The 17968-nt window shown below is 43.4% G+C and overlaps 2 protein-coding genes across 2 annotated transcripts in view; one reads left to right on the top strand and one right to left on the bottom strand.

Moving 5' to 3' along the window:
• Positions 1–17968, top strand: part of RPS24 (ribosomal protein S24) — a 94004-nt gene that overhangs the window by 25244 nt on the left and 50792 nt on the right. The window lies entirely within an intron of this gene.
• POLR3A (RNA polymerase III subunit A) overlaps positions 1–17968 on the bottom strand; it is a 57494-nt gene that overhangs the window by 439 nt on the left and 39087 nt on the right. Inside the window, exons 22-30 of the mRNA XM_087701794.1 lie at positions 15398–15484; positions 14447–14529; positions 11163–11333; positions 9723–9816; positions 8333–8425; positions 6844–7008; positions 5197–5361; positions 3761–3892; positions 1933–2065 (exon numbers count right to left, since the gene is read on the bottom strand). Of these exons, the coding sequence (XP_087557920.1) occupies positions 1933–2065; positions 3761–3892; positions 5197–5361; positions 6844–7008; positions 8333–8425; positions 9723–9816; positions 11163–11333; positions 14447–14529; positions 15398–15484 (1123 nt within the window). The remainder of the gene's footprint in view (positions 1–1932; positions 2066–3760; positions 3893–5196; positions 5362–6843; positions 7009–8332; positions 8426–9722; positions 9817–11162; positions 11334–14446; positions 14530–15397; positions 15485–17968) is intronic.

Genomic DNA, 17968 nt, shown 5'->3' with positions numbered 1-17968 from the left:
AAGGTAGGCATTAGAGGAGTGTCACAAACTGCATTTTGGAATCTTGGAATAAAGCCATCTAACCTCTTCTCATTAGATTTGGGTATGGCTAGATAGAGAAAAGAAGGTCTAGTGGGTGACAGGATAGCAGTATTCCAGTATTTGAGGGGCTGCCACAAAGAAGGGGTCAACCTATTTTGCAAAAGCACCAGAGTGCAAGACAAGAAACAATGGATGGAAACTAACCCAAGAGAGAAGCAAACTGGAACTAAGGAGGAATTTCCTACCCATGAGGACAATTAACCAGTGGAACAGCTTTCCTTTTGTGGGTGCCTCATTATTGGAGGTTTTTAGGAAGAGACTGGACAACCATTAGTCTGAAATGGTATAGGGTCTCCTGCTCGAGCAGGGGATTGGACTACAAGGCCTCTGAGGTCCCTTCCAGCTCTCTCCTGCATTAAACCTAAATCAGATGTTTTCAATGTGCTATCAAGAATGTAATGTTCAGACACAGGAATATATGAAGGTCTTCAGCCTATTGACGTTTCCTGATTGGTACAGACTGCACAAGGAGCATGGGGAGATCTTCACCAGTTTTGATAACAGAGTTATTCTGAATTAGAATTTTTTATTTATTTAATTAACAATGGCCTGCAGGCTGCGCCTCAAACTTGTAACCCTTTCTTGGGCTTGCAAACTTTTCAAGCTGTATCTTTTAACCCCTGCCAGCAAAAATAAAAAAAAATAAAAACCTCATACAATATCAATAAAATAAATCCACATACAGTGGTACCAGTTTGCTTTGAAAGTCATCGAATCTGGTACTCAACGCATTATGACGTGAAAATTTTGGCCTGGTACTCATCGTTTGTTTGGTACTCAATGGAGAAGCTAGAACTTTGGAATAGGAATAGAATACAATAGAATAGGGAATAAGAATAGAGCAGAATGCAGAATAGAATAGGATAGAATAGCATAGAAGCTGGAAGGGACCTTGGAGGTCTTCTAGTCCAGCCCCCTGCTCAAGCAGGAGACCCTATACCATTTCAGACATGTGACTGTCTAGTCTCTTCTTAAAAACTTCCAGTGATGAAGCACCCACAACATCTGAAGGCAAGTTGTTCCACTGGTTAACTGTCTTCACTGTTACGAAAGTTTCTCCTTAATTTGTCGACGTTGCCTGCCTTTGTGACTCACTACATTATTCCTTGTGGGAAAAATCTGTTTAGTACTCATCGTTTTTTGGTACTCCTCACACCTCCTAGAACCAATAAACAAAGAGTACCGAGGTATACCACTGTATAGACTTTTTTTCTTTTTAAAAAACTCATTACCTTATTGTACCACATTGGAAAAGTCAAGAGAATAGACTTACTGTATTTTTTTGCACTACAAAATGCACCTGACCATAAAATGCACTCCCGTTTTTGGCCTCTGCACATCATGTTTTCGGCCACTGTGTATCCCGTGTTTTCAGCCTCTGTGTGCCATGTTTTTGGCCTCCACATGTCCCATTTTTGGCCTCCGCAGGTCCCGTTTTTGGAGGCCAAAAAAGGGGCGCACAAAGGCTAAAAATGGGGTGTGCTGATGCCGAAATGAGATGCACGCGGAGGCTGAAAAAGGGGGAGCAGATGCCAAAAATGGGGTGCATGGAAGCTGAAAATGGGGTGCATGGAGGCGGGTGATCAGGGCTTCGGCAATATTCGCTCCATAAGACTCACATACATTCCCACCCACTTCTGGGAGATAAAAAAAGTGTGTCTTATGGAGCAAAAAATACGGTAATATTGGGGGGGGGGGGCTGAGCAGAAAAGGCCGTCTTTTATATATTTTTTCACTCTACTCGAGGACTTCAATTGATTTTACATAAAAGACACAACCGATTTATAGAAACGTACCTAATGGCTGGGCGAACACCCTGACTGAACCTTAAACGAACCTACAAATACTTACCACACACTGAATCCTTCTGACCAAAGTATGCAGCGTCGAAGAGATGGTCGGCTGTCTTTTCGAAGGAAGCAAGCATCAAGACGCTCTCTTTCATTTTGGCCAGCCCAAATCTAGTAATTCCCAGAACTTCACCCTTTATCCCAAAAGAGGGGAGAAAAAGCTATTAACATTACTAGAGAATTGGCCGAATAGGTAACCAGGGAAAAAAACTGGCAAGATTTGCAATGCTCTGTTAAGCCTGGAAGCCATCTTTTTCTTTGGGCCTTCAGGCCTACTGTCAGGGTTCCAAATAGCATCCAAAATTAAATTACAGTCTGAGGCAAAGTATTGCTCAAAGGTCCAATTTATTAAGAGAGCCATGTTGGCACATCTGGGAAAACCCAAATCTGAAAGCTTCCCAATTTTCCCCACCCACTTGAAAGTTCAAGATCTTGCCCCCACACCCACAGGTCCATCATATGGTCCAACCTTCCACTGCCATGCTGGCAGTTCCACCCATTCAGTTCTGGTCAGGTGCAGAGACAAAGGATGACCTTGGCTTTCTAGAAAGAATTTTGTTATGGCTACATCACATCTAACTGTGTACAATCCCCCCTCCCATTTTCCCATAATAGAAAATGCATAGTAGAATAATAGAAAGTGTGGCATGCCAAAGATCTAAAAGAAAAGATGGTTGCAGGCCTGACGCCTGCCACATTTATTGCTGTGGGAAACTGGGAGGGATTATATGGAGTGGGTTAGATATATATGGAGTGGGTTAGATATAGTCAAAATAACATTTCTAGTCAAGGTCATCCTACCCTGCAATTGGAGGGATGTGACTGAGAGGCATCTCATTCTTTATGGGGAGAGTGAGATTGGACACACAAGGAATTTGTCTCTGGTGCATAAGCTCTCAGTGTACATGTGACAGATCACAGATCATAGTTACAACCATTAATCATAAGATACAACAAGGGATAAATCATAGACACCAATAGGAGAAGGTATTAGGAAAAATGAAATGATGGAAAGATAATATCAACACAGCCTACTACATAGGTAAAATACCTTTAGACCTAAGACAATGCTGTGGGAATTAAGTGTTCAGCACAGTGATAGAACAGGGGGGAAAACTGTCCGTCAGGCCTGGAAGCCATCTTTTGCATTGGGCCTTCAGGCCTGCCACATTTATTGCTGTGGGAAACAGGGATTATATGCAGTGGGGTATAGTCAAAATTAAATTCCTTTCTCAGAGAGTCAAGGACACCTTGCCCTGCAGCTGCAATGGTGTGACTGGAAGGCATCTCCAGTTTTGGACGGTGTTTGACTGGACAATGTGACAGACATGTGGGTGCTGGCCAGGGACTTGGACTTTCAGTTGGGTGGGGAAAATCTGGAAATTTTCAGATTCGGGTTTTCCCAGATGTGCCAATATGACATCTCTAACAAAATGGAACTTTGAGGAAACCCAAGCCTCGGAGTCTTCTTTAGTTAGGGCTGTTACTTGGAACCCTGACACTGTCCCTGGGTGTAATTGTTTTGGCTTGCAATGCCCTATAGCAGGGATGCAGGGGGAGGAGTTGAAACAGTTTATGTCCAGGATGTGAGGGGTCTATAGATATTTCCTCAACCCTCTTTCTGGCTCATGTAATACACAGGTCCTCAATGGAAGGCATTCTCCCACTTAAAAATTCTCCTATCTTAAAGATAAGGGCCCCTGCCCAAATCTCATACTCATTATTGCTAAACTTTTCTTAGCATTTGTCTTTGTTTATATATTTTTCAGAGTGAGAGGTGAAAGAATGAGTAATTTTATACAATAATGGAGGGGAAAAAATTCCCAAACCTTGTAGGTCATTAGGTCCGACAACAGCATGACATGCCTCCGATCAATACTCATTCCGTGGTTTACCATAGTATATTGGATTTCACTGATAATAGTGGTTCGTGCAGCCTCAATGCCCAAGGTTTTCTCAACCTGGAAGATTAATTTATGTTGTCTTAATGAAATGGAAAAATCCTTATTCAATTTTCTCTGTTCTCCAACCCAATTATATTCACTTCTTTACACATTTCTATGGCATATCTGATAGATATACCAGAGAAATATATAAAGAAGTAAATTATCTATCTATCTATCTATCTATCTATCTATCTATCTATCTATCTATCTATCTATCTATCTATCTATCATCTATCTATCTATCTATCTATCTATCTATCTATCTATCTATCATCTATCTATTATCATCATCTATCTATATCATCTATCCATCTATCTATCTATCTATCTATCTGTCTGTCTGTCTGTCTGTCTATATTCATCATCTCTCCACCTCTCTCTCTCCAACTCTCTATCTCTCTATCCATCCATCCATCCACCCACCCACCCACCCACCCACCCATCCCCTGATGGGAGACATATCCAACACATTCCTCCTCCTATTTTGCCCGTAACCATACCCCTGTGAGGTGGATTGGGCTGAGAGAGTGTGATTAGCCCAAATTCCCCAATTGGCTAAAGTGGGACTAGAACTCACTGTCTCCCAGTTTCTAGCTTGGTGCCTTAACCATTCTGGCCCCAAGCTCTGGTCTGTGGACCGGCACCCGACCTTGGCATGCCAGAAACCAGTCTGCGCAAACAAGCGAAGCCCCATCCGTAGGATGCAGGCAGCCTCTCTCCATGGAACGGGTCCCTGGTGCCCAAAAGGTTGGGGGCCACTGCATTTGAGCCACGGTGGCACAGTGGTTAGAGTGCAGTACTGCAGGCTACTTCTGCTGACTGCTGTCTGCATGCAAGTTGGCAGTTCGAATCTCATCAGGCTCAAGGTTGACTCAGCTTTCCATTCTTCTGAGGTGGGCAAAATGAGGACCCAGATTGTTGGGGGCAATAGACTGACTCTGTAAACCGCCTTAGAGAGGGCTGTAAAGCACCATGAAGCGGTATATAAATGCTATTGCTATTAGACCAAACTGGCTCTGTATATACAGTATATGACTCTTTATGCCTTCATACAAAGAGGGAAGTCTTGTTTTTCCCCATCAGTATGTTCAGAATCATTCGCAATATGATCTTACTATCATCCTTACACAGACCCTACAATACCTATATTAGGACTATATCATGGACAAGGCACCACGCTTAAATAAAGGGCTTACTTTAGTACTAAAAAGTCACTTCACAGAAGAAGCAAGATTTGAACTAAGCAGTAATGTGACATATTAGGACCCCCTTTTTAACTGCTGTGTTCTACCTATTTATCCCCTCTTGTGTTGTGTTACCTCATAAGTGTTGTTCGATGTTGTTCTGGTTCCTTTGACCCCATGAGTGGCCATGACAGCTCTCAAGTTGTCCCCTTCCACCAACAATTTGTACTTTTCCTTCCCACTCTGTTCATCGATATGAATGACGGCACGAGATACTTCCGGGATACCTTGCACCACGACCTAGAGGTTGAAAGGGAAACACCCAAAAAACCAGAAACATTTGATTTTTTTTCCCACAGGAAAAATTGGATTAGTAGTGTAAAAATATAACTACATGCTTCCTTCACAGTTTTTACGGGAGTTCATCTGAATGTTCTGATGGAAGGAAAATGGATAGGATATGAATGGACAACATTAGCTATGTTAATTCTTTGGTGGATTAAGCAGCCAGAGGAAAATCATATCATTACCATTTTATTATTGCTTATGATTATTTAAATATGATAATTCTGGATTCTGTACATCATCGGCAGCCCCTGGGGTGAGATGCTTCATAAATTTTGCAAATCAAGGCTTTCCGCGTGATCAAAATTTGCTTTTTAATCAGGTCAGAGTGTATGAGATCCCACTGACGCTTGAATAATCAGTGATTTGATAAACCCCAGTCTGGATGACTATCAAGTTGGAGAAGGATCAAGAAGATAGGCATCGATAGTCAAAGGCACCTTGGTGCAATTCCCAAAAAACTGGAGCACCACTTGAACACCATCATCGGAATTGACAAAATCACCATCAGTCAATTGCAAAAGGCAATTGGAATGGCTGACATCCTTCAAAGATACCATCAAACACCCACATTCGCCTGTCAGAATATTCATTAACTGGCAGAGACATGGTAACAAGGTCAGCCAATGAATAGGCATAGCAACTAAGTCAGCCATTGAGGGCTGTTTGGAAACAGAAACTTAAGCAAGGAGTCAGGGCGTGGTTTAGCTCTGTGCTCAGCTCTAAAACAAGTCTAGTCTGGTCTTGTCTGTCTTCAACTCTGAACTGAAACAAAATTGTTTTCTCTCCTCTGCCTGTGAACCAGCTGTTGGTATTGTATATTTACTTCATGCATTATAATATGTATAAAGAGACGTTAATGAATCCTGCTGCATTAGTTACCTGTGTGTCAGTGGTGGGTTCTGGATTCCATCACAACCTGTATGCTGCAACAGGGCCGGACGTCCACTTCGGGCACGTGCGTTGTGCACGCAACCGCCCTGCGACGCCCCAGCTGCTCAGTGAGTTTTCACAGGCGCTGTACACTGTGCGTGCATGCGCAATTGGCTTGTTTCCCTCAAAAAGAGGTAAAAAACATAGGCGGGCAGGTGGGCCCATCGAAACACTGTTCCAGTATGGTGGCTGCTGCTCCCAGCGGCCACTGGTATGCTCATACCAGGCTGTACTTCCCAGAACCCACCACTGCTATGTGTGCTTTCTGAATTTGATTTTGGCACCAAACTCTGACATCTCCTAGCCCAGATCTGTGGGAAGGATTCCATGCCAAAACAAAATGTAAACATCTGGCTCAACATCCAAAAAGCCGTAACAAAAGTTGCAACAACAGTAAGAATTCTTTTTTTTTTTTCTGTTCAGAAGACAGTCGATCAATTTCTAGGGAAAAAAAACGAACAATTTCACTTACTCATCAATGACAATAAAATGAAGAATGCTCACCTTTGGCAGATCTTCTTTCAGGGACTGCAAGACATAATACATTGAGCTCTTGCTATTCTCTCGGGGAGTAACGCAGACTACCGCTTCCCCATGGACAACGACATCCCCGGGCTTCACTCTGAGCTTTGAGACGCAAATGGAATATCTCACAGTCTCCGCATTAACCTGTGCGCATGTGTGGGAAAAATGTCATTTTATTACCTGCATCGGTTTTTGGCCTCTGATCTGTTCCCACAAGCATAGAATCGCTACCAGACAAGATGTTCAAAAGATTACTTTAAAAAAGTTGGATTTAATTTAAATCGATTTCAATCATGATTTCAATCACTAGTAAAAAGGCTTGATTTAAATCAACTCAATTTAAATAATGGGTTTTAAAGAGCAATTGTCATCTCTGTCCCGTAGCAGCTCCTCCTCAAACCTGCTGTTGACTCACCAACAATCCCATTCACTTTTATGGGATGGCTGCAGAGGTCGGTTGCTCCCAGTTCGGCCAAGTGATAATCTGGCCTGGGTCACAGAACCGGCAGCGACCCAGGCTGGCTATGCCCCGGAACTGATTCCCCGGTCTCCTTTGGCATTGCTTGCATCTTGTTTATTATTTTTTAATGGTCTTCACACATGTGTACAACCATTTTCAGTGAATTGCGTGTGCACAAGCAATATGTGGCCGGCACACACGCAAGTGAAGCAAGCAGTGTGCATACAAAATGCACAAGAGAACCAGTACCTGTTTGCGTAGGAACCCACCCCTGGATGGCTGTTGATGTGGTAGTGACACAACAAGGTGAGGGACATGATGGGCAGCAGGTGAGTGGATGCCCGCTAACAGGCACTGCCATGATGGATCTGAAATGACAGGTGCTCTTTAATATTATATTTATAAGCTGCTTAGAAGGTTTCACTTTCATTTTTACTGCTTGCCCTTCCTTCTCACATTTAAGAGCCTGATGGTACAGATGCATTTCTCTTCAAACAATCATACACTTTGTAGTGTACATAAATTTGCAAAACAAATGGGATAAAGGAATATTCCTGAACTTTGTTTTATGATTTATCTCATGGTTACTGTGAAATGATATGAATGCATCAATGCGGTGCATGTTATCTCAGCTTGCAGAGCTTGGATTCATTGAACGAGTTTACTAAAAATGTAAATATTGCAGAATATACAGCCTCATACTACGTAACTAAGCTCCATTTCATGCTGAATAAACTAAATTGTTAATGCATCTGAAATAGAACACTATTTTTAGACAGATTTTTACTCCAAAAGCATTTTATTAAAATAAATTTAATAATAATAAAAAATCCAACTGAAATTAAAAAAATCCGATTTTAATCATAAAAATCTATTTTTATCCTTCCTGCTTTGAACCAAACGTTTATGATGGGAACTTATTCGAAGTTCTAAGTTTTAATCTTTACTTTCTTTCTGAAATACAATAGCCTTCCAAACCTATACCTGTATTAAGTTGTCCGTACTTACTTCCAGTCTCAGCAGCCTAATCCGCTCCAAAGAAAGCTTGACAAGAATAAAACAATCGTCGGGAAGGAAGACTTCTTCAATGTATTCCGAAATCTGCAAGTCCAAACAAAAACTCCTCAACAGCCCGATTTGTTTCCAAATACTCACTGTATTAACAACACAGAACAGGCAGTCCTCAATGTGAGGCCTGGAACCCATATTTTGCATTGGGCCTTCAGGCCCGGCACATTTTCTGCTGTGGGAAAATGGGAACAGAGAGTATATGGAGTATGGGAGATATATAGTCTAAATAACATTCCTTTCTCAGAGAGTCAAGGACAGCTTGCCCTGCAGCTGCGATGGTGTGACTGGGAGGCATCTCCAGTTTTGGATGGTGCCTGATTGGACCATGTGACGGACATGTGGGTGCTGGGCAGGGATTTGGATTTTCTTTTGGGTGGGGAAAACCTGGAAGCTTTCAGACTTGAGGTTTCCCAGATGTGCCAACATGACATCTCTAATAAAATGGAACTTTGAGGAAACTCGAGTCTTCTTTGATTAGGGGTATTACTTGGAACTCTGATACTCGATTTACGACCAAGGTAGACCCCAAAATTTGTTGTTAAGTGAGATAGTTGTTAAGTGAGCTTGGCCCCATTTTACGACCTTTCTCACCACAGTTGTTAAGTGAATCACTGCCATTGTTAAGTTAGTCACATGGTTCTTAAGTGAATCCAGCTTCCCCCATTGACGTTACTGGCCAGAAGGTTGCAAAAGGGGATCACGGGAGCCCGGGACTCCTCAACTGTCGTAAGTACATGCCAGTTGCCAAGCATCTGAATTTTGATCAAGTGAGCATGGGGATGCTGCCACGGTCATAAGTGTGAATGATGGTCATAACTCACTTTTTCAATGCTGTTGTAACTTTGAACAGTCACTAAACAAACTGTTGTAAGTTGAGGACTATTGTAAAGAGTTTGCAAACACGGTTAGCCCCTAACCACAATTGAGCCCGATTGTTGCCAAGTGAAACATTTCTTAAATGAGTTTTGCCCCATTTTACGACAATTCTTGCCACCACTGTTAAGTGAATAACTGCAGTTGTTAAGTTTGTTGCACGGTCGTTAAATGAATCCTGCTTCCTCATTGACTTTGCTTGTCAAAAAGTCACAAAAGGGGATCATGTGACCCCGGGACACTGCAATCATCATAAATACAAGTCAGTTGTCGAGTGTCCGAATTTTCCTCAGGTGAACATGGGGATGGTGCAACGGTTATTAAGTGATAAATGGTCCTAAGTCACTTTTTTCAGTGCTGTTGTAACTTTGGATGGTTGTTAAGCAAACGGCCATAAATCGAGGACTACCCGTATATACAACGAGCTATTTAGTTGTTAAGAAACACACTATACCTCTCCCAGAAGTGTCTTTTCTATTCTTCCTTTGACTAAACGAGCAAAATCAGGATCATCATCTATGTCGAGATGGGCAGTGATAATTGGTGTGCTATACAGAAGCAAGAAAAGCATAAATGTGAAATGGTTTATATATATATATGTGTGTGTGTGTGTATACAGTATATAGTATAAGTAGACATTTTATAATTCACGCAACAAAAAGTGCAAAACCAGTGCAAAGCAATATATGCTCTCCCTCTTATTAATGTTCTTAATGTTTTATATATAAATTACATCAACTTTAAATAGATGCCCTGCTCTCTCTTAATGTTCTTAAAGTTATATAAAAATTATGTCAACTTTAAATAGATGCTTTGCTATCTCCTAGCGTGGTACTTAGAGCAAGTATCTTTTAAGACTGATCCATCACAGAATTTTAAAAATTAGTGATTCTTTTAAGGCCTTGTTTGAAATTGGAAACAACTGGCAAGAAAGAATGGGCTAAGGCAGGACTAGAACTCACCATCTCCTAGCAATTGACCCAAAGTCATTCAGTTGGCTTTCATGGCTAAGGTGGGACTAGAACTCATGGTCTCCTGGTGATTGGCCCAAAGTCACCCAGCTGACTTTAGTGGCTAAGGCGGGACTAGAACTTACTGTCCCCTGGTGTTAGGCCAGTCATCCACCTGACTTTCATGGCTAAGGCGGGACTAGAACTCACTGTCTCCTGGTGATTGGCCCAGTCACCCAGCTGGCTTTCACGACTAAGGCAGAGCTAGAACTCACAGTTTCTGCTTTCTAGCCCAATGCCTCAACCATTAGATCAAACTGACTCTCAAATTTTTTCTTACTAACTTCCCTTGGTACAAAAGACCTTTTTAAAAAAATATTTGGAGCCCAGGTGCTTTTTTATTGATGTGTGTATCTCCTTCCTACTAAAAAAAAAACCTCAAAGTGCTCTCCATGATGTTCTACTCCAGGGGTCTGTAACCTACCGCTCTGGAGCCACATGGGCTCTTTCATCCCTCTACTGAGGCTCCCTGTCACTCAAAATCTGCGTCACAACCACCAATGTGCGATATCCGCCAGCATGCGATTTATTGAGGTTTCCGACCCATCTTCAAAATATTTGTGTCGCATGCAGAAATAAAAATTTGCTTTCTCTGTAGCAGCTCATTGATTTCATAAATGCAACATCCTATCGTTTTTTTTTTTACATAGCCTAAAGGTAAAAAAATTATATATGCAGTGCTATCTTCACTTTAGATGTCCAAAGGGTTTAGTGGCTCCCAGTGTTTTCTTCTCTGTGGGGAGACGGGTCCAAATGGCTCTTTGAGTGTTTAAGGTTGCTGACCCCTGTTCTACTTCAATAACTGTACATTTTTTTTTAAAAAGGCAAAAAATGGAACCGAGACAGCCAATTATGATCCAGGACCAGTTCTGTAGCCAAGGTACCTGATGGCTTTGGAGGCATTGATGATCTCTTTGATCCTTGGCACTCCTAATGTGATGTTCATGGAGGCCACACCAGCAAAATGGAAAGTCTTCAGAGTCATCTGTGTGCCGGGCTCGCCGATGCTTTGCGCACAGAGGGCTCCCACTGCAGAGCCAGGCTCCATCTGTGCCCTAAGATATGGGATTCAAAGAAACATTGATTTTTGTTCATTCCACAGCTTTCGATTTCCTTGACACTTTGTGGTTGCATTGAAAATACCACTTTATAAATGCCTTGGTAAGGCCACACTTGGAATGCTGCATCCAGCTTTGGTCACAACAATGTAAAAAAGATGTGGAGACTCTAGAAAGAGTGCAGAGAAGAGCAACAAAGATGATTAGGCAACTGGAGACTAAAACATATGAAGAATGGTTGCAGGAACTGGGTATGTCTAGTTTAATGAAAAGAAGGACTAGGGGAGACATGATAGCAGTGTTCCGATATCTCAGGGGTTGCCACAAAGAAGAGGGCAGGACAAGAAGCAGTGGGTGGAAACTAATCAAGGAGAGAAGCAATTTAGAACTAAGGAGGAATTTCCTGACATAACAATTAATCAGTGGAACAACTTGCCTCCAGAACGGTCATAAGTCGAGGACTACCTATACAGGCATCCCAAAGGTGCATGTTCAAAAGGCAACTGGACTTTGTTTTTCCTTAAATACGTTTTGCTCCTTGTCCAAGAAGCTTCTTCAGTTCTGACTGAATGGTGGAGGATGGAAGGATTTATATTAAACCAGGTGACTGCAAGGAATATAAATCCTTCGCCTGGTGCACCAGTTGCGTCCCTACCTGGACCGGGAGGCACTCGCAACAGTCACTCACGCCCTTGTGACCTCAAGACTGGACTACTGCAATGCGCTCTACATGGGGCAGCCCTTGAAGAGTATTCGGAGACTTCAACTCGTCCAGAACGCAGCCGCGCGAGCGATTGTGGGTGCACCTCGGTACACCCACGTTACACCTATCCTCCGCGAGCTGCACTGGTTACCGATCAGTCTCCGGACACGCTTCAAGGTGCTAGTCGTAACTTATAAAGCCCTTCATGGTATTGGATCTGGGTACTTGAGAGACCACCTGCTGCCAATTACCTCCCACAGACCCATTAGATCTCACAGGGTTGGCCTCCTCCGGGTGCCATCTACCAGCCAATGCCACCTGGCTATTACCCGGGGGAGGGCCTTCTCTGTGGCAGCTCTGGCCCTCTGGAATGAACTCCCCGCAGGGATTCGGACCCTCACCTCTCTCCAGGCCTTCCGAAAAGCCGTCAAAACCTGGCTTTGTCGGCAGGCCTGGGGGTGATGAGTTCCCTCCCCTCTCGACATGTATGGTTGTGCGACTGTTGTCTACTTTTATTATTTGTATTTTGTCTTTTATGTTCCCCCTTTTTTCCCCCTTTGAATTGTTCGCCGCCCTAAGTCCTCCCGGAGAAGGGCGGCATACAAATAATAAAATACCAAATACCAAATACCTTCCATCTTCCACCATTCAATCAGAACTGAAGAAGCTTCTTGGAGGAGAAGTGACACATCTTCAAAGAAAAACAAACTGCAGTTGCCTTTTGAAAAAAGCACCTGTGGGACAACCATGACTTGGATGACTGAGAAGCTCAAAAGTCATTTTTAAAAATATATTTTACTTCTTTGTTTAAGTAAGTCAACAGTACACACTCTTGTTTATCTGCATAACAAGGGGAACTTTTATTGACCAAGGACCCTGGGTCGGGCTTAAGGTAAGTGTCTCAAATATATAGAACACTCCTCACCAATATCTATTCATTATACGCAGGCTAACAGGCTATTTATAGATTACTTTTAGCAAAATGTTGTGGCCCAAGAGTGGCCAGCGGAGCTGGCAGCAGACTCTGATAGTGAGGAGGTTGGGGAGGAACATGGGCCAGTCCTGGAGTCTGGGGAAGGCTCTGATGGGGGCCCTGCGGCAGAGGCAGAGATGGGGCCAGGGCCGTCTGACAGTTATCAGCTTCCTTCGGAGTCAGAGATCAGTGGGACAGAGGAACAGCTGGAGCCTGTTCCCAGTGTGCGCATGCAGAGTTGCCAGGACAAAGGAACAGCTAAGGAACAAGGGTGAACTCGGGAATAAAGCCACAGGTGGATGGTGAATGGCCCCTCCCATAGAGAATAAAGAGGAGTGAAAGGGGAGGGGAGTTTGCAGGACACAATTACCGTATTTTTTGGAGTATAAGATGCACCAAGGTTTTGAAGAGGCAATCTTTTTAAAAAAGGAGGTAGTTAGATAGAGAGATAGAGAGGGAGAGAAAGAGAGAGAAATACAATAGGTAGGGAGGGAGGGAGAGAGAGTAGTTAGGTAGTAAGGCAGATAAAGGGATAGAGAGAGAGAGAGAGAGAGAGAGAGAAATACAGTAGATAGGTAGGGAGAGAGAGAGTAGGTAGGTAGGTAGATAAAGGGGGGAAAGAGAGAAATGCAGTAGATAGGTAGGGGGAGAGAGAGGGTAGGTAGGTAGGGAGAGGGAGAAAGAGAAATACAGTAGATAGGTAGGGAGAGAGAGAGAGTAGGTAGGTAGATTTATTCATGTGCTGGAGAAGGAAATCGCTGGCAATCTGCAGCACCTAAGACTTTGTTTCTGCTGGCACAGCACTTGATCAATGTAATTCTCATCAATCAGTTAAAGAGCTTTCCGAAAGAAAAAAAAAGTTTTTGCACTCTGCAAACCTCCCCAAAAACGGGCCGTTTTTTGCTCATTTCTCCCCTCCCCAGTCCCCAGGAGCTCTCTGAAAGCCTCCATAAGGCTATGCACGGCCATTTTGGTGAAGGGGGTGAGGCTTCGTGAGGCAAAAAATACTGTATTTGATGTATAAGGCGCACCCAGATTTTCAGCCTCTTTTTTTGAGGGGAAAAAGGTGCGTCTTACATTCTGAAAAATACGGTAGTTCAATTCATTAGAGTGAAGATCTGTTCCTGACTTCTTGCCAAGTATTGTCTGCTACAGCATGGTGTTTGGAAGATATTGGCCTGGCAGCTCTCCAAGCCTGATAAAGGTCTGTAGTTGTGAAATCCCTTGAAAGACTGTTGGCCGGGACTTTGTTGGAGAGGAATTCACTTTAAACTAAATAAAAGAGGTTTTATCGGGACGAGGAGTCGGCTTTGTGCTTTTGGGAAGCCTAGGTCGGAACACAACATTAGAGAAGCAACCTAGGACTTTGGAAACATTTCCTAACGCGGAGTACAATCAACAAGTGGAACCAGCCTTCTTGTTAATTTTACCTACCTCATATACTTCTCTCTGCAGATCTCCAGAAACTTTTCCAGCTGGGTTGGAGTGATTCGGTCCAGTTGGTATAAAACATAGGGCTAAAGGGATGAAGATCCAGAACGATTACAAGTATATTCGATATATTGGACAATAATTGGGCGTTGTGTTCTCTACATATGGCTCAAAGGGTCAACAAATGTCTTATATTTCCTCAAGGTGCTTTGAACAGGGGCGTCAAGCTATTTTCCAAAATATCTGATGTCTGGGCAAGAAGTAACTAATCAAGGAAGGAACCAAACTAGAACTAATGAGGAATTTCTTGACATTTGAGAATAATTCATCAATGAAATGGCTTGCCTTCAGATGTTGTGGGTGCTCCATCACAAGAGGATTTCAAGAACAGACTGGACAACCATTTGACCAGGAAGGTATAGAGCCATGATGGCGAACCTATGGCACACATGCCAGAGGTTGCACGCAGAGCCTTCTGTGGGCACGTGCGCTGTTGTCAGGTTCTGGTCTCCAATGCACACATGTTTTTTAGTTAGCTGGTTTTCATGGGTACTGGAGCGCTGGAAAATGGCCTAAAAATGGCCAAAACCTACCGAAAAACGGCCCGAAAATGGCTGGAAAAATGGTCAAAAAACAGGCATGCATGTACTGGCCAGCTGTTCTTCGGGTTTCTGGTGCTTTCTTCTGCAAAAATCATCAATTAGCTTTGAGCTTTTGGGAAAGTGTAAGGAATTGCCTCTTAAAAATATCTGAATTCTTATACATGCACTGGAAGGGTTTCAATCCCTCATGTTGAATCCCTGAAGGCCACATACATACATTGGGCAGAGAATTTAAAAGGAAGAGAGAAGTTCAGTATTAAAGCACCTGAATTTATTCAGGCCGTAAGATTCTCATTTCCATCACTCAAACTATATATCCCAAACCACAGAAAGCACTCATTATGCAGATTACCTCAGTTGTGCCATTGTCATTGATGCCGTACTTGTCCCTTGTTTTCTTGATCTTTTCAGACATGCCTTTGATGAATTTTTTTATTTCCTGCAATAAAGAATAGCATGGATTTAGCTTGGTGTTTCGTTTCTGCCGATTAATGACGAAAAGTCACCAGCAGCTTCCACAGGACATTAGGCTAGGAGAGGGAGAAAAAAAGTGATTGGGAGAAAAAAGAAGGTACCCTTCAAGTCAAACTCAGAGAGGCATGGAGGCTCAGTAGCTAAAACGATGAGCTTGTTGATCAGAAAGGTTGGCAGTTCGAATCCCTAGTGCTGCGTAATGGAGTGAGCTCCCATTACTTGTCTCAGCTTCTGCCAACCTAGCAGTTCTAAAGCACATAAAAATGCAAGTAGAAAAATAGGGAAGGTAACAGCGTTCCGTGCACCTTCGGCATTTACTCATGCTGGCCATATGACCATGGAGACGTCTTCCAACAGCACTGGGTCTTCAGCTTAGAAATGGAGCTGAGACTGCCCCCTAGACTCGGGAACGACAAGCACAGATGTGAGAGGGGAACCTTTACCTTTACAAGTCAAACTCAACCCCTGCTGACTTTCTAGGCATTGCAGTTTTCATGCCAACAATATAGAAGTGGTTTGCCATTGCTTCTGACTCTGTATATAGAATTTCTTTTCTGCTTCCCAATTATGTCCACATCCTAGCGAGATATGGTAGTCTCCCATCCAAGTACTACCAAGGTTGACCCTGCTCAGCTTAGTAGTCCTGAGTGAAGTCAGTGAAGTGCTGCCATCTACTGGGCCATACATAAAAAAAAGAATTAGAAAGTTGACCCGAAGTCTGAATTTCCTGCCACAAGAGCCAGTTTTTTTACATTGGTTTTGGGAAGCATCTAAGACGTAACATTCAGAAACGACCTAGCGAGCAGAAATAAAAGTATTATAGTTGTCTTTTCTTGTTTTGGGATTTTCTATTCTTATTTTACATTTTTCAAATAGTAAGAGGGAGATATAACGGGGAATGGAATGGAATAGAGGAGGGGAGGAGGAAGAGAAGAAGAGGAGATACCTGCTCCCCTGAAAATTAATACTGGGAAGCACCCAATGAAATGAATGGACCAGAGGAGAAGAGGAGGAGGAGGAAGAGAAGAAGAAGAAGAAGAGGAGAGAAGAAAAGGAAGAAGAGGTGGAGACACCTGCTCCCCTGAAAATTAGTATTAAGAAGCACCCAATGAAATGAATGGACCAAACCCACCCCTCTAATTTAATTCTGGACACACTGTAACTGCTACTAACTATGATTTGCTGGTTTACTCATTTATTTAATCACTGGATTGGCCCACTAAATGAATCTATCAGTCTGAAACTGAGCTTTGCGCGTAAGTGCAAGCACACTCCACTCACGCTTCTTTGCCCTCGGCCTGCAAAGGTGGAGCTTTGTATGCACATGTGTGTCCATCTCGCCCAGTTTCGAAGAGGTAGTTTAGGCTGCGGCCTGGGCACCCCTGTTCTATCTATGCTTTTGTACCCTTGTTAACAGATTTGTTGTTTTTGTTTGTTGAGAACTGGGGGCAGAGCAAGGGTGTCAAATTCAAGGCCCGGGAGCTGAAACAGACCCACAGGGGTGCTTAGATTTGGCCCGCGGGGCTGCCCTGGAAACAGCAAAGGACTGGTCCGCGGTGCTTATACCAGCAAAAGCGGAGTTCGAGAGGGCTGCCCGTGGCCCTCCCAAACTCCGTTTTCACTGCTAGAGGGTTGCAGGAGACCATTGCAGCCGAAAATGGAGCTTGGGAGCCCGTTTTCTCTGGCAGAACGTTTAGGCCACCATAGGTACCCCGGACACGAGTGATGTTGAGCTTGCCACACCCACTTTGGCCATGCATAGTCCAGCCCCCCTCCCCCCCCCGGTCAAAAACAACACTGATGCGGCCCTCAATGAAATCGAGTTTGACAATCTCCATAGATTTGAAAATCTCCATAGATTTCCTGAATTGCCTCCAAATGAAATTCCGTATTTTTCAAGGTTGTGGCACCAACAGTTTATACCATAATTTCAAATGTTTGGGGGGAATCTTTCCCGAGTAGCTCACATCCCTTCCGCTTATATATGAACCTAGAAGTCTGTGTTGGCAATGAGGTACATGTTACCATAGATTATAGTGAACCTCGGATAATACTTAATACTCTTCTTAGAACTTTTTGGTGCTTTTTACTTCATCTTCAGGAAGGAAGGAAGGGAGGGAGGAAGGACAAAAATGGAGTGAGAGGGGGAAGAAAGGAAGAGTGGAGGAAAGGAAGAGCAGAGGGAGGGAAGAACAGAAGGAAGAGCAGAGGTGAGGGAGGTAGGAGTGGAGGTAGGGAGGAAAGGAAGGGAGAGCGGAGGGAGGGAAGGAAGAACAAAAAGTAGAGTGAGGGAGGGAATGAAGAGCAGAGAAAGGGAGGGAGGAAAGGAAGAGCACAGGAATGGAGGGAGGAATGAAGGAAAGGAAGGGAGAGCAGAGGGAAGAAAGGAAGGAAGAACAAAAAGTGGAGCAAGGCAGGAAAGGATGGAAGAAAGAAAGAACAAAAGTGG

Source organism: Thamnophis sirtalis, unplaced genomic scaffold (assembly GCF_051295495.1).
Source record: "Thamnophis sirtalis isolate CommonGarterSnake01/CBP01778 unplaced genomic scaffold, rThaSir2_p1.2 scaffold_15, whole genome shotgun sequence".
Lineage (NCBI taxonomy): Eukaryota > Metazoa > Chordata > Lepidosauria > Squamata > Natricidae > Thamnophis > Thamnophis sirtalis.
This window is presented reverse-complemented; position numbering and strand designations above follow the sequence as displayed.